This window comes from Podarcis bocagei, assembly GCF_964188305.1.
Source record: "Podarcis bocagei genome assembly, chromosome: 16".
NCBI lineage: Eukaryota > Metazoa > Chordata > Lepidosauria > Squamata > Lacertidae > Podarcis > Podarcis bocagei.
The window spans coordinates 15,291,831-15,308,849 of NC_138142.1; the positions used below are offsets into that span (position 1 = coordinate 15,291,831).

Sequence of the window (17,019 nt, forward strand, 5' to 3'; positions counted from 1 at the left end):
GCCATCTAGCGCTCGCACGACAGCTCTGCTCCTGGCCGCTCTTCCTACCGTTGGAAGGTGCCTTGCCGTCAGACGAATGGTCCACCTAGTTCAGTGTTGCCTGCACGGGCTGGCAGCAGCAGAAGCTGCAGCCGCTCCCCAGAGTTTCAGGCGGAGAATAATATATTGGTGAGACCGAGGACCAGACTTGGGATCCTTCTGCATGCAAAGCCGAATTTCTACCCTTCTCAGTTTTCAAAGTAAGCCTTTCCTTTATTATGGACGCAGGTGGCACTGTGGGCAGGGAAGCTCAGGCCTGAGGGCCACATTTGGCCCTCCAAGTATTTATATCTGGCCCTTGGAACTTTCCCCAGACACATCCGCCCTCCGCAGGCCACATCTCTCCCAAGTTCTGCTTTCCACCTAATAATAATAATAATAATAATAATAATAATAATTTATTATTTGTACCCTGCCCATCTGGCTGGGTTTCCCCAGCCACTCTGGGCGGCTTCCACAAAAACCAAAAATACACTAAGATGTCACATATTAAAACCTTCCCTGAACAGGGCTGCCTTCAGATGTCTTCTAAAAATCAGATAGTTGTTTATTTCCTTGACATCTGATGGGAGGCGTTCCACAGGGCAGGCGCCAGTACCGAGAAGGCCCTCTGCCTAGTTCCCTGGCAGAGTTTTGCCTGGCTGGGATTGTATACATGAATTCTGGGGTGTGGGTGGCGCTGTGGTCAGAACCACTTGGGCTTGCCGATCAGAAAGTCGCCGGTTCGAATCCCCACGATGGAGTGAGCTCCCGTTGCTCCATCTCAGCTCCTGCCAACCTAGCAGTTCGGGAGCCCACCAGTGCAAGTAGATAAATAGGTACCACTGCGGTGGGAAGGTAAACGGCGTTTCCATGTGCTCTGGTTTCCATCACAGTGTCCTGTTGCGCCAGAAGTGGTTTAGTCACGCTGGCCACATGCGAACAAACGCCGTCTCCCTCCGCCTGAAAGCAAGATGAGCGCTGCACCCCATAGTCGCCTTTGATAGGACTTAAGCATCAAGGGGTCCTTTACCTTTTCGCCTTTCCATTATTATTATTGTCGTTGGTTTTGTGCTGTCATTTCTTTTGAGCGTACATAGAAAGCCCAAAGCGTGCAATATATTGCGTGAAAATATTATATTTTGGCTTAATTAGTCAAGTCTTATTATTTTATTCATTGTGCTTTCTCCAAGGAGATTGGGGTAGCGCACCATGGTTCTCCCGCTCCTTGTTTAATCCTCACAACAACCCTGTGAGGTAGTTTAGTCTGAGAGGCAGTGACTTGCCTAAGGCCAGTCAGCGAGTTTCATGGCCAAGTGGGGATTTCAACCCTGGTCTCCCAGGTCCTTGTCTGACAGTGAAACCACTGCACCTCACAGGCTTTCTTATTAATAGGAGTTATCGTATAATATCCTGACTCTTGAGAGTCCCATGGACTGCAAGAAGATCAAACCTCTCCATTCTGAAGGAAATCAGCCCTGAGTGCTCACTGGAAGGACAGATCCTGAAGCTGAGGCTCCAATACTTTGGCCACCTCATGAGAAGAGAAGACTCCCTGGAGAAGACCCTGATGTTGGGAAAGATGGAGGGCACAAGGAGAAGGGGACGACAGAGGACGAGATGGTTGGACAGTGTTTTCGAAGCTACCAGCATGAGTTTGACCAAACTGCGGGAGGCAGTGGAAGACAGGAGTGCCTGGCGTGCTCTGGTCCAGGGGGTCACGAAGAGTCGGACACGACTAAACGACTAAACAACAAATCCTGCCACAGAAGTCCATGTGTAGATGGAGGATCACGTTCCTTCTGTGCAACATAAATGATAAAACTGAATCATGCTGTCAGGGAACTGCCTCTTAGTTGTTGTTAAGGCTTTCCCGTCTTTCATTTGCAGTGATAATTTTTCCTTTAAAGTAATGGACTACATTTGCTGATACCATTCATTCATTAGATTGTCCTCTTAAGTTTTCCCCATCGTTTGGCTATTGTTATAACCTGGCTGCTATTAATACAGGTTTTCATCAGTACCATTCATTAAAAACAGGATGCTACCACTTTAAACAGCCATGACTTCCCCCAAAGAATACTGGGAACTGTAGTTTGTTCAGGGTGCTGAGAGTTCTTAAGAGGCCCCTCTTCCTTTCACAGAGCTACAATTCCCAGAGTTCCCTGGGAATAGGGGGTTGATGGTTACATCCCTCTGAAGTCATGACCGTTTTTTAAAGGAAGTGCTGAAGAAGAGTTACGGCAAAGGTGCCTGCCCAAAGTCAAAGGTGACATACTGAAATATTTCTTTTTTTCAAGCGTGGGGTGAGCATCATGTAGCACCTGCAATAGTGCCAGTTCAGCAGATCGAGGCAGGCAAGTGAACATTTAAGGTGAACATGTAAGGGCTTTATACACTGACAGGAACGCCTTTTGCCTGGCCCAGTAGTCATACTTCTGCAAAGAGGAGAATAATAATAATAATAACAATAACAATAATAATAAAGGTAAATAGACCCCTGACCATTAGGTCCAGTCGTGACCAACTCTGGGGTTGCGGCGCTCATCTCGCTTTATTGGCTGAGGGAGCTGGCGTACAACTTCCGGGTCATGTGGCCAGCATGACTAAGCCGCTTCTGGCGAACCAGAGCAGCACACAGAAATGCCGTTTACCTTCCTGCTGGAGTGGTACCTATTTATCTACTTGCACTTTGATGTGCTTTCGAACTGCTAGGGTGGCAGGAGCAGGGACCGAACAACGGGAGCTCCCCCCGTCACGGGGATTTGAACCACCAACCTTCTGATTGGCAAGTCCTAGGCTCTGTGGTTTAACCCACAGTGCCACCCACGTCCTAATAATAATAATAATAATAATAATAATAATAATAATAATAATAATGCTTTATTATATATACCCCACCCATCTGGCTGGATTTTACCAGCCGCTCTGGGTGGCTCCCAACAGAATATTAAAAACACAATAAAACATCAAAAATTAAAAACTTCCCTAAACATGGGTGCATTCAGATGTCTTCTAAAAGTCAGGATTCCTTCAAGCACCTCTTCTACGCATGGATGCCGTACCCGCCAACATTTCTCTGAGGGAAATAGGGACATCCTATTCAATAATAATAATAATAGCCTGTCCATCTAAGTGGCTTTCTGCAGCCACTCTGTGTGGCCCCTGGAAAGTTATCTAAAAGGGAGTGTGGCCCTCAGGCTGGAAAATGTCCCCCAACCCTGGGTTAGGTGAATGCTCTTCAAATTATTCTTTAAGGGTCGAGGCTCTGCTTTATTCTGAATTGACTCCTCTGGAGAAAACACACATACATAGGTCTTTTTCTTTTCCTCAGGCTCAGAGGACCCTGTTGCTGAAGAATGGAATTTTTTTTTGGGGGGGGGGGGAGGCAACTTGAGCTTCATCACAGGAAGGATTTTCCAACCCTGTGAATTCACTTTTGACAAACGAACAGCTAAAGCAGATTAACTTTTTTTTATGTTTGCTAATCCTTATAATGGTTTTAGAATCTCTTTTCCCCAATACGAAAACAATAAAGGCCCCTCTTTTATATTCTCTTTATCCATATCTCTACATTGTCTCCGGCTTGTCTGCATTTCCCCTTCTCTCCCCCCCCCCTCCTTGTTTTATTTCCCCCTCTCTTTCTCTCTTTTTTTCTAATATGGAATAACCCGGGAGATCTTATCTCGGTAAACACAACATCAATATAAATCCCCTCTTACTTATTTGCCCTTTTCCAGGGACCAGGGGTTGCATAGACGCGCCTGGCGATTGGGTTTTGATTACCGGCTGCTATCAAAAGTCCTCTTTGTGAAATCTGGGTCTTAAATCCCATAATTCTTTGATAAAAGAAGCATTACCAGTCTATTTTGCCCAAAGTGAAAGGTATGGGGAGAATGAAAGAAAGCAATCAGCAGAAGGACTAATAGGCTAAGTGTATAGGACCCTATATGGTTAGGGAGGTGGAGAGGGCAAACTAGTGATTGGGGGCGTGCGTGCGGGAGAAAATCTTGGTTGCAGGTGATGTGCGTATGCGCAGGCGTGCAGAGGGGGGAATCAATCTGCTTCAGGTTGTATGACTGCGGCTGCTACAACCCCTGCCAACTGGGCTGGCTCCCCCCCCCCCCCAATTTTCCCCTTCATACTTGCAGGGTGATAAGGCTCCTTTTCTTTTCTTTTAATTTTTTTTTAACACAAATATTTTATTATTAAAATAATTCAACATTAATACGTACATATTACAAATATACAAACATACATTTCATACAATCCTTTAAAATATTCATACATACCCACACTCAGTCCCACAGATACTTCCTTTTCCCACCACCATCCCTCACCCCTCACCCCACCCTTGTGTTCGACTTCCAATCTCCTCAATTGCAATTTCTTTCCACTTCTATTACTTTCTTTCACACACTTTTAAACCAATTTTCTACTTCTTTTTCTGTTACACATTGTTATCCGTCTTATTTAGTATTTCAGTATTTATAACGGAACTTGTTTATTCTAATAGGAGTTCTGATTTTTCAATATGCTTTTGCAAGTAACCTCTTCCAATCCCTGTCTATCTTCTCCTTTGAGAGCCTTCCAATTTCTCCCATTGTTTTGGATATATTGTAATACTCCAATAATTTGGCAAGCCACTCTGTTTTTGTCCGTATAATACCACTTTTCCATTTTTTCACAATCAATAGCCTTGCGGCTACTGATGCGTATAAATATAATGTCTTGTCTTCTTCCTTTAGACTTCCTGGTACTATTCCCAATAGAAAACCTTCTGATGTTTTCCTAAATGAATGTCTGAACATTTTTTTTCATTTAATTATATGTTGTTTCCCAAAATTGTTTGATGTTTAAACAATTCCACCATATATGATAAGGCTGCTTTTCAACAAAGTATCCTTTCTCCCTCTCCATCCCTATTTATTCAATTCATCGCGGTCTCTCCAGAATGGCGTTTCTTGCAGGCTTATTCTGAGGCCCAACGAAGAACTTCAGAAGAGGCTGCTGGATCGGGCCAGTGTTTTCACGGTGGCCAGCCGGATGCCTGTGGGAAACCCGCTGAAGGATTGGGTTTCTGTGCAGTCAGTTTGAAACGGGACCCAAAAACCCCCTTTTCTTCTTTCTCCGAGCATTTCTAAAATGCATTAACTTAAGCTGTTGAGCAAATGCATAACAAGAACACAGCTGTATAAACAAAGCTCTCTCCTTTATCAGTCACGGCAATGGATGACCTTGGCTGTTCCAGTGGAGTAGGGATGACATGTCTGAGTCTTATCTTACCACACTCTGACGCACAGACCTAGTCCGGGAACAGCGCCAGAGTGTGTTCTTGGAGTTGGTGACCTCTTGCTCCAAGATAAGATTATAGGAACAGGAATACCTTTTTATGGTCGGAAGTACAGGAAGGAAAACCCTTTTATGGTTAAGAGTACCGGAGCAGGAACATCTGTGATGTCAACCTGCGTGTACAAGCTGACGTGGCTGGATTCCTGGGGAAGAGGGGAGAGGGTGCCTGGAGGATATATATACTGCATGAAATTTCTCATTTCTTTGGACTTGCTGTGGACTGACCACGCAGGTGCCTTTCTGCTGCTCCGGAGAGCAGAAATAAAGAACTCTTTCTCTGAACCAACCCTCGGTGTCATTTGACTTCCTTCCTCCCGTCCGGGAGCAACGCAGAGCCCACCAATCGGTGAAGTCTAATAAGGCTACACCGCAAGCAGGACCCAAGCAGGAGAGCACTCTTCCCTTTTGTAGCTCCCAGGAACTGCCCCCCTCTGGAAGCATTACTGTGTTCGACCATGGAGGCAGAGCACAGCCATGGTGGCTAATAACCATCCATAGCCTTCCCCTCCATGAATTCTCCCCATCCTTTTTTAAGGCCCTCCCATCAGATGTCAAGGAGATAAATGGCAAACCAGATGGACTCCAGCTCCTGTCAGCCTGACCTTGATGATCAATGGCCAGGGATTATGGGAGTTGTAGTCCAGCAATACCTGGAGAGCTGTAGTCCCTCCACACTGGTTTATTGTTGAATACAGTGGTACCTCGGGTTAAGAACTTAATTCGTTCTGGAGGTCCATTCTTAACCTGAAACTGTTCTTAACCTGAAGCACCACTTTAGCTAATGGGGCCTCCCGCTGCTGCTGTGCTGCGGGAGCATGATTTTTGTTCTCATCCTGAAGCAAAGTTCTTAACCCGAGGTAATATTTCTGGGTTAGCGGAGTCTGTAACCTGAAACTTATGTAACCTGAAGCTTATGTAACCCGAGGTACCACTGTATCCAGCTTTTCTGGTAGCCTTTAGGCAACCCTATCTCATCTGTTGTCCCTTATCCCCACTGTCCTGTTCTGGTCCCACAGAGAAAGCAGCAAGGATGGGTGGGCAAGACTGGATAGACGTTTCAGGACCACAGACAGCTCCAAAACAAACAAGTTGCTCTGGCAGAGGTGAGGTGCAGACTGAGACCTTTTAATCCAGGGGTCAGCAAAATTTTTCAGCAGGGGGCCGGTCCACTGTCCCTCAGACCTTGGGGGGGGGCGTACTATTTTTTTTTGGGGGGGGATGAACGAATTCCTATGCATTCCTATGCATTTTAAACAAAAGGACACATTCTACTCATGTAAAAACATGCTGATTCCTGAACCATCTGTGGGCCAGATTTAGAAGGTGATTGGGCCGGATCCGGCCCCTGGTCCTTAGTCTGCATACCCATGTTTTAAGCCTCTGTCTTCCAACTACCTCTTCTAGGACTTCAAAGCCTTAAAGGGCCAGCTTTCTGGCCTGAAGATGGGCACTTCTCCATCCCATAACCCAGGGCCAGGCCAACATGTTTTGCAGCTTTGCCACTCTTCCCTGCCACCATCTCTTTCCTCCTTGTGTGCTGCCTGCTGCCACCTCTCTCCTCTGTGTCTGGCTCCATCGCGGCCTCCTCCACCTCACCTGTCACAGAAGGCCACTTCCTTCACACACACCCATTGCTACCCATCACTAGCCAGATGCAGGAATGGGGGTGGCAGCAGTGGGCAGATGTAGAGGAGGTGGCCAGTGGGCATGGAGGAGATCAGATTTGCCACCTGAGGTGACTACCTTACCTCATTTCATGGGAGGTGCTTGGTTCCTCAAGGGAAGGTGACCGAGAGGGTCTGGGCTCTGATCACAGAAGCCCTCCAGTGGTCCTGAAGGTTCTGCTGGTCCTCATACCCAACAGCCTCGGTGTATAGCTGTCAACTTTTCCCTTTTCTTTTGAGGAATCCTATTCTGAATAAGGGAATTTCCCTTTAAAAAAGGGAAACGTTGACAGCTATGCCTCAGTGGTCTGCTGATCTCCATCTGTCAGCTCAGAGCCCTACACGACCCTCATGATTATCAACGATTGCCCCCCATTCATTCATTTAGGACACAAAAATAGTTCAAAGGGAATGTTTGTTGTCTGGGGGCATAGTTTCCAACAATTGCCATGGTTGAATTGTTTACTCCCCCAGTTTTGTATTTATTCCCCCTGCAGCAGACATCTCTGGGTAAGGCATAATAAAAAGAGCTTGTCAAACACTAAAAAAGACATGAAGATGTATGCACATGGCAGGCAACATGCCACCATTTGTTGATTATTTCAATTTTTCCAATATATATCCCACCCTTCCTTCCAGTGGGATCCCAGTGTGACAAACCCACAAACACAATTTTTTTTTAAAACGTCTTAAAAGCAATTCTGGGACTAAGCATAGCTCTACATTTCGCATGATGTTAAGATGATGATGGTGATGATGATGATAATAATAATAATAATAATAATAATAATAATAATAATAATAATGTATTATTTATACCCTGCCAATCTGGCTGGGTTTCCCCAGCCACTCTGGGCGGCTCCCAATAGAATATTAAAAGCACAATAAAACATCAAACATGAAAGGCTTCCCTAAACAGGGCTGGCTTCAGATGTCTTCTAAAAGTCAGATAGTTGTTTATTTCCTTGACATCTGGTGGGAGGGCGTTCCACAGGGCGGGCGCCACTACCAAGAAGGCCCTCTGCCTGGTTCCCTGTAGCTTTGCTTCTCACAATGAGGGAACCGCCAGAATGCAAAGTATTTTAAAAGTCCCAGGTATCCTGAGGATGTCAGGAAAAGTTGTGACGTTTTGATACTGTCCCCCAAACCACAGATGGTCCCGGCTAGATGCAAGGACTGTTCAAATCTATCCGGGACTGCCTGGATATTTATGTATTAAAAAGACAACCTGTATCATTTTGGGAAAACGTCCCACAACTTGACAACTTTTCTAGTTCTCGGGATGGGGAAATAAATTGGCTTTTGGGAAAAGACCTTGGCTTGCAAAGTGTTTTGGCTGCTGGTGCCGATTTTCTATCGTCAAGCTAAACTCTCCCTCTGTCCTGCCATTCGCTTCCAATCCCGCTCCATATTGTGCAATATGACAGTTCCCTTTTGATGGGAAAGCTTTCATTTGGCCAAAGAAAAGGATAATTTGCTTTTCTCTCTCTCTTTTTAAAAAAGGACTTAATCCTTCTGGGCCATTTCTGGGCCTGAGAAAAAAGCTTTTCTCTCCCCCTGACTTGAACGGGAGGATTCCGACACAATGGACCTCATAACCACCTCAAATCTACACTTGAGATAGAGAAATCAGATTTCTTTCCAGAGTCATTTCTGTAGGATTAGCTAAATCTTAGATCCACACTAACCCTTCACAAAGCTGTCAAGATTAGTTAGAATTTATTTTATTCCAGCAGGGGGTTTATGGCTTCCTTTCCAAGAAGGATTATATAGATATATACATATATATTTAGGGTGCCGTCGGTTATCAAGCAAGCTCGCTTAGGTGGGCAGACAGGGGGCTGGTTCTGGGATATATATGCATGTGATCTTGTTTGTGAGCATATATAATAAAAAATGGCCCAGGAGGTTGGATAAGAAGCTGAGCTCCCCCCAGACACACACACACACACACACACACACACACACACACACACACCCTCCAAGAAGCCAAAACATTAGTTCTGCCCCATATTTCCCCTTTGTCGTCGTTTTGAAAACCAGTTTCCCCGTTCCATTCCTGAAAAGTCAGGTCTATCTCTTGCAGGACGGCGTGGCTGAGGTCCCTTGAGCAGGATGTCTGCCGAAGCTCCTTCAGGCGTAGTAGACCTTGGGAAGAGGACCCTCAAGAAACCGTGCTCCTTCACCATCGAGAACATCCTCTCCGGCTCGGCCGAGCGAAGACCCCCTGTCCTCCTCCCGTTCTGCTTCCGAGGGATCTTGGACTGTGAGCCCAAGGGGCTGCGCTCCCTGGGGGGCATGGCTGCTGGCCCCCTGCAGCAGGAGGAGGACGAGGTGGAAGAGGCAGAGGTGGAGGCTGCGCCTTGCGGCTGCTGCTGCTGTGTTCACAGCGGTCCCTACTCCTGGCAGGAGGCTGCAAACTGGCTCAGTGAGTATCCCTGTTTGCTTGTGATCAAAGCCTGAGGCTGGCTGCTGCTGGGAGCTGTCAGCCGAACTTTGGTCTTTGTTGGGATGCATTTGCCCTACTCTGTGTAGTATAAAGGGGAGGGGGAGAGAAGTTTGGGAGAGGGTCACAGGGTCAGCTAAGGGTGCGGGAGAAATTCCATTCAGTTTGCGTTTGAATTCGCACCTCTCCAGTGTGCAGCTTCCGAAACTATACCCAAACAGGAACACAGCAGCCCTTCGAAATTCAGGAGAACTGCATTGTAAAATGGGTAGAAGTGTGTTTGTTTATATAACAGCTCCCGGAGTCCCTGGGAAAGGGGATTGATCATTAAGCCACACTGGGAATTGTAGCTCTGTAAAGGGGAATCGGGGCCTGCGGATGACTCCCAGCACCCTTCACAAATGACAGCTCCCAAGATTCTTTGGGGGGAGTCATCACGCAAGGGTGCTTCATATGTACAGTGCAGGTGGGAACTTTGAGTCATGGGTAAAGGGAGAGACAAAGGTAAACTGGCTTATCCATCACACATATGGGGTGTAAATGGCCTATGCATTTTAGAGTTCTTTGTCAGTCAAGACCCCTCTTCTACTTCAGTTAATGCTCTTTCCTGCAATTCACAACTTTTCTTTTCCCCTACTTTAAATGTTATCATGGATCCGCTGCAGGCTGACGTACAGGGGATATTGCAATCCGATAAAATCATTCTAACCTTTCCCTCTTCTCTCCGGTAAAACTGACAAGGTTGGAAACCTCTCACAAATAACCGATTTGTCAGCCACACTGGAGGGCAGAGGAAGGCTGGTTGTGAAACCGACAATACTTTATAACCCACCAGGGAGAAGCTGGTTTTTTTCCTAGAATGGGCAAAAATCAGTCCAAAATGTGTAGAATTTACTGGGAGAGGGGAAAGTTGGGTGGAAAATGCTCTCTCGGTACAGAGTGCCTTTGACTTGTTTGTTGAGCATTCGTCCCAATTTGTTAGCAGGGAGACTAGATGATGTTGCCTGTTTAATAAGCATTCATTCTGAATTGTTTACAGAGAGGTTAGATGTTGTGTTGTTATCCCACACTTTCCAGGGCATTTCTCCCTCACTTTCCATATCACAAATACTCTGATCTCTTGGGGAAAGTAGGTTTGTTGTGCAAGACCTCCCAATCAACTATAAATAAGCAAGCTACGTTTGCTGGTATAAGATTAAATCTCCCACCTGAAAATAGCAACAGCCTGGAGGCACCCAGTATATGTTAAAGAAGAGAAACTGCAGTTCATTTTTGAGGCAATATCTACCAAGTAGAATATAGATATAAAAGGGGTGCAATGTGGTCCCATAGACACAAAAAATATTGCTGTACACAGATATCGTAGTACTGACAATATCTTCCCCTGAAAAATCTCATAGAGAAGTTACGAGGGTGTGTAGCAAGGTATCAGGCTATAAAATAATTGATGGTAAATCAGAATGGCTCAGAGTAAATATCACAAACGATATATATATATATATTTTTAAAGATCTTATGGAAGCAAGGAAAACCACATGGATACATAAGCAAAATGGAAAATATTTAGGAATATGGGTTGTGAACCACTTAGATGAAATAATAAGGACTGATTGTCAAAATCTATATATAGAAGTGGAAAAGGAACTGGGATCATTACATACATCATGGTGCTGGTGAATATGAACCATGAAGATGAAAGTATTACTGGGAAACTGCAGTTAAGCTGCACGGGAAGATACATCAAACAGAATTAGGGTTCTGTAAATGTTTTAGGGTGCTGGCTAACTCCAGCAGGGATGGGGAACTGGTTGTCCTCCAGATACTGATGAACTCCAGTTGACATCTGCCCCAGCCAGCATGGCCAGTAGCCAGGGATGATGGGAGATGCGGTCCAAAAACATTTGGAAAGTCAAAGGTTCCCAAGCGCCAGCCTAGAGATCTGAAATGTGGGTGGTGGACTCCACCTCTCTCTTGGGGAGTTTTGAAGCCGTGCATCTCTACCTTTGCTCGACTTGCCCATTTGCAAGTGTTGCAAAATGCCAATAAACCACCCCCTTCCAGAGGGAATTAAGGCCAGGTAAGCACAGGGCCTCTGCCCTGTCTGGCATAACACGATGGACGAGGTCATTAATATATACACATTTTGCTTTTTCCAAAAAAGGCAGAGGCGTAGGAAGGGGGGTGCGTTGGAGGCGGACTGCTCCGGGTGTCATCGCTGAGGGGGGTGACATTTGGCGTGCCGGCCGCCTGCGACTCCCAAGCCTACGCTGAGCTTTGGGGGGAAGGGGGGAGCTGCACCACTTTGCTGGCGGCCTTCCCCCCTTCCCCCTTCGTTTTGACAGCTCGGGGGAGGCTTGGGAGTCGTGGGCAGGCGGTGCGCCATTGCCCCGCATTCCCGGGCTGCTGGAGGAGGCTGGCAGGCAGGCAGAGGGAGGAAGGGAAGGAGGCAGGAAGGGGGAGAAAAGGAGAGAAGCAAAAGCTCCCTCAATCAGGACCCAAACCCTGGAACACATAGAAGGAGAGGTGGGGTGTGAGAACAAAGTTGGGGGGGGGGTTAAGTGTTTATGCTCACAATGTTAAGTAAATAAACCAGAAAATAGCACATGCAGCTGTAAGTATCATGTTTTTCCTTCTTTTAATAATTTCAATGGAGGGTAAAGGTAAAGTCCAGGTCCAGTCGTGGCCGACTCTGGGGTTGCAGCGCTCATCTCGCTTTACTGGTCGAGGGAGCCGGCGTACAGCTTCCGGGTCATGTAGCCAGCATGACTAAGCCGCTTCTGGCGAACCAGAGCAGTGCACGGAAACGCCGTTTACCTTCCCGCCGGAGCGGTACCTATTTATTTGCTTGCACTTTGACGTGCTTTCGAACTGCTAGGTTGGCAGGAGCAGGGACCGAGCAACAGGAGCTCACCCGTTGCGGGGATTCGAACCGCTGACCTTCTGATCGGCAAGTCCTAGGCTCTGTGGTTTAACCCACAGTGCCACCCGCATCAACTGGAGGGGGAGTGACAAAAAAAAATTTCGCACCAGGTATCACCTGCCCTTGCTACGCCTCTGATAAAAGGCAAACCCGCTGAATGCCAAACTTTCCTTTCAGCAGACGCAAGGTTTCCCTGGCCCATGCGGGTTTTCCATCCCGTCGGCAGGCCGTGCAAGAACCCTCGCGGGAGCCAGAGCGAGCTGCAAGCTTTCCACCAGATTCAGCGCCGGACCCGCCGCCACCGCACCATCTTCACGGACGACCAGCTGCAGGCCCTGGAAGCCCTCTTCCACCAGAACCAGTACCCAGATGTCATTACCAGAGAGCACCTGGCTAACCGGATTCACCTGAAGGAAGAGAGAGTGGAGGTAACTAAAGTGGTAACTTGGTTTAAACTGGGGATAAATTTTTAAGAATGCAAGAACCTTGCTGCATCAGAAAGGAAAAGTCCATCCAGTTTAGCATTCTGTTCCCACGGTGGACAACCAGATGGCTTTGCAAAGCCCAAATGCTGGGCATGAAAGCAATAAATCTGCCCAGCTGTTGACCCCAGTGACTGGAAATTCATTGTGCCTCTCATTCTGCTGCATCCATCATAATTTATAGCAGAGGTCCCCAATAGGCTAAGTAATGCTGACCCCCTGTTTTTCAAAATCCAAGCCAAACTTTTGAAAATTTTGATACCTCTTTGGTGGTTTTCGTTATGTGAATGGTGCCGCGGATCCCCTGGGTGGTTTTTGCGGACCCCCTGGGGTTTGCGGACCACCAATTGGGAGCCACTAATATATAGCCTTCATGACTGATAGCCATTACTGGCTTCGTTTTGTACATATTTCATATTATTTGGTATATTCTCATGTCATAATAATAATAATAATAATAATAATAATAATAATAATAATAATAATAATAATATTTATACCCTGCCCATCTGGCTGGGTTTCCCCAGCCACCACAAACAGAATATTAAAAACATGATAAAACAGCAGACATTAAAAGCTTCCCTAAACAGGGCTGCCTTTAGATGTCTTCTAAAAGTCAGATGGTTGTTTATTTCCTTGACATCTGGTGGGAGGGCATTTTCAACTTGCATTTTGGGGTCAAATAGGGTTGTATCCAGCTACTCTGAGTAATATTGTGTTGCATCCGATGCAAGGCCCGCCCAGAGTAGACCTCACATCCATTAATTTCAATGTGTCTACTCGGGGTAAGGCTAGCCCCAGAGACAGCCCATTGAAATGAATGAACCTAAGCCAGTCATGTCTTTTAATTTCAATGGGTTTACTCTGAGCAGGGCTAACATTGCATACGGCCCTTTGAAATTAATGGGCACAACTAATGTATTTTTAATCTTTTGTTGGAAGCCGCCCAGAGTGGCTGGGGAAATTATTATTATTATTATTATTATACAACCCAGGTTCATCAATTTCAGTGGATGGCGGCTAACAGATTGAGGTTGAATCCTGACAAGACAGAAGTACTGTTTTTGGGGGACAGGGGGCGGGTGGGTGTGGGGGATTCCCTGGTCCTGAATGGGGTAACTGTGCCCCTGAAGGACCAGGTGCGCAGCCTGGGAGTCATTTTGGACTCACAGCTGTCTGTGGAGGCGCAGGTTAATTCTGTGTCCAGGGCAGCTGTCTACCAGCTCCATCTGGTACGCAGGCTGAGACCCTACCTGCCCGTGGACTGTCTTGCCAGAGTGGTGCATGCTCTAGTTATCTCTCGCTTAGACTACTGCAACGCGCTCTACCTGGGGCTACCTTTGAAGGTGACCCAGAAACTGCAATTAATCCAGAATGCGGCAGCTAGACTGGTGACTGGGAGTGACCATATAACACCAGTTCTGAGAGATCTGCATTGGATCCCCGGAACGTTTCCAAGCACAAATCAAAGTGTTGGTGCTGACCTTTAAAGCCCTAAACGGCCTTGGTCCAGTATATCTGAAGGAGCGTCTCCTCCCCCATCGCTCAGCCCAGACACTGAGGTCCAGCGCCGAGGGCCTTCTGGCGGTTCCCTCATTGCGAGAAGTGAGGCTACAGGGAACCAGACAGAGGGCCTTCTCGGTAGTGGCGCCCACCCTGTGGAACACCCTCCCTTCAGATGTGAAGGAAATAAGCAGGTATCCTATCTTTAAAAGACATCTGAAGGCAGCCCTGTTCAGGGAAGTTTTTAATATTTAACGCTGTATTGTTTTTAACACTTGATTGGGAGCCGCCCAGAGTGGCTGGGGAAACTCAGCCAGATGGGCAGGGTATAAATAATAAATTATTATTATTTTATTATTATTATCATCATCATCATCATCATCAGTGAGTCTACTCTGAGCAGTGCTAACATTTGCTATGGCCCATTGAAATTAATGAACCTAGGTTAGTTGTGCCCGTTCACTCTAACACTGGATAAAACCCACAGCATCTTTTAAAGAGGAAAATCACGTGTCGGATTGTGGACCCATTTTTCCTCTCTTTGTTGCGGGGGCACTTTTTACGAAACGCACAGGTTTGGTTTAAGAATCGGCGAGCCAAGTGGCGGCATCAAAAGAGAGCTTCGGCTTCGGCGCTCGTCCTTCAAGGTGCCAAGAAGTCTTCTGAGGGAAACTGCTGACGGCTGGGAGTGAAGGCTGGATTTGACAAGTGCTGAAGGTCCCACTGGCTTCTGAGCATCTCGACGGAAGAAAGTGAGGAGAAACGGAACGGCGATGCGAAACGGGGAGGAATCCTCACAATTTATTAAGAGGAGAAAGAAGAGGTGGTATATTTTCAAGGGGGGCCGGAATATAATGTGCTTATCCCACTGTAACCAAACATTAATAAAATAAATGATCCCCAAGACATGTTTGATCTTTGAAAGCATAAAGTAAGGGTGCGGCTTAGAGCACCTGTTTTGGATTCGGAAGGCCCAGGTTTAACCCCTGACACCTCCAGGTGTAGGGCTGGGAAGACACCCTGTCTGAAATCCTGGAGAGCAGCAGCTGCCAGCCAGTGTTGTCAATCTTGAGCTGAATGGGCCAATATCTGACTCCATATAAAACAACCTCTCCTGTTTCTATTTAATTCAGCCCTTTGTTTTGAGCCAAAAGGTTCAAAGCCATGCATTTCCAGGTAGGGTTACAAGGGACCAAACAGCAAACAACACTGGGCAGCCGTACTGACCCGCCATTTTAATTTCCCACAATGCCCCAGGAGTGAGGCTACATTGGGGGCATTGCGGGAAACAAAAAGGGCAGCTCGTTGCTGAAATCTGGTACTGCTAGGGTCCAGTGTCAGAGGAGGGGCCTATGAGAAAGTGCTTGGCCCAGGGTCCCATCTATCTGAATGCCAGATGTCAAACTTGGGGACATTCTGTGTGCAAATTGTGTGCTTTGCCACCAAACCATGACCCCTCCCCACCTTTTAAAGTACAGTGGTACTTTGGTTCTCAAACTTAATCCATTCCAGAAGTCTCTTCCAAAACCAAGGTGCGCTTTCCCATAGAAAGTACAGTGGTACCCTGGGTTATAGACACTTCAGGTTACATACGCTTCAGGTTACAGACTCCGCTAACCCAGAAATAGTGCTTCAGGTTAAGAACTTTGCTTCAGGATGAGAACAGAAATCATACTCCGGCGGCGCAGCGGCAGCAGGAGGCCCCATTAGCTAAAGTGGTGCTTCAGGTTAAGAACAGTTTCAGGTTATGTACGGACCTCCGGAACGAATTAAGTACTTAACCCGAGGTACCACTGTATATGGTATTGTGATAGGAATTTTAGGTCTTGATATATGGTAATGTTCATAGGTGTACCAACCAAGCACTTACACAGATCAGCACAGGAAGACCAACCTGAAACCATTTTGATTCCCAAACTGACCAAATGTTCTCCCTGCAAGGAGGGAGGGGGTGGGTGGGTCAGGGAGCCTTCCTATTGTCTCACAAATGGAGTAATCAGCATTTTAATGGGTGACAGACTATCAGGAAAGGCAGTCAGATAACCTGGCAAACAGGAAAAACAACATTCAAATTTCTGTTTTAGACAGACTTTTCTGTGATGTAGGTTTGATGTATCTGGGGGTGGTCTTAGGTTACACCCCTTCTGTGATGTATGGATAATGTTTCTGGGGGTGGTCTTGATCTACAGGATGGGAATTTCAAAAGTCTTTATAAGCCCTTGCACAGCATTTTTGTGGGTCCTCCTCCTTTCCTGCGAGTGAGGGGAGCACCCTGTTGCAACAGATCAATAAAGATCAAGCTTACTAGCTGCTTTGCTTCTCAATATTCTCTGGTTGGCCTCTGTTATTTTCTCCTACCCATAGGGAACCTATGTAAGGACTCTATATGGGCTCTTGGATACCCCATAAGGGAAAAAGGGCAGATTTTGTTTACAACAACCACAATCTTTATTGTTGCGCAACAGGCCCCCACACAGAGTAAGAACCCCAAACATGGGTTGCAAGCTCTTTGAAGACCTTCCCTCCCTACCAGAAAACATGTCCAGAACCATCATTGATACATCACTGATACATCATCATGATGTCACAATGAGGTAGGGGAGTCGTGAGGTTACAGAAGCTCAGCTCAACAAT

The 17,019-nt window shown here is 46.6% G+C and overlaps 1 protein-coding gene across 2 annotated transcripts; it reads left to right on the plus strand.

The window, feature by feature from the left end:
• The first annotated feature begins 96 nt into the window (after positions 1–96).
• On the plus strand, positions 97–15,289 carry GSC2 (goosecoid homeobox 2). Of its 2 annotated transcripts, none has more exons than XM_081175189.1 (5): positions 97–239; positions 6,387–6,473; positions 9,121–9,462; positions 12,581–12,828; positions 14,960–15,289. In XM_081175189.1, exons 3-5 carry the CDS (start codon positions 9,150–9,152, stop codon positions 15,062–15,064), a joined length of 666 nt encoding a protein of 221 aa, XP_081031315.1. In that variant the 5' UTR covers positions 97–239; positions 6,387–6,473; positions 9,121–9,149; the 3' UTR covers positions 15,065–15,289. The 2 variants fall into 2 exon arrangements, with proteins under 2 accessions (XP_081031315.1, XP_081031314.1); XM_081175188.1 differs by having other exon boundaries at positions 100–239; positions 12,578–12,828.
• The last annotated feature ends 1,730 nt before the right edge of the window (positions 15,290–17,019 follow it).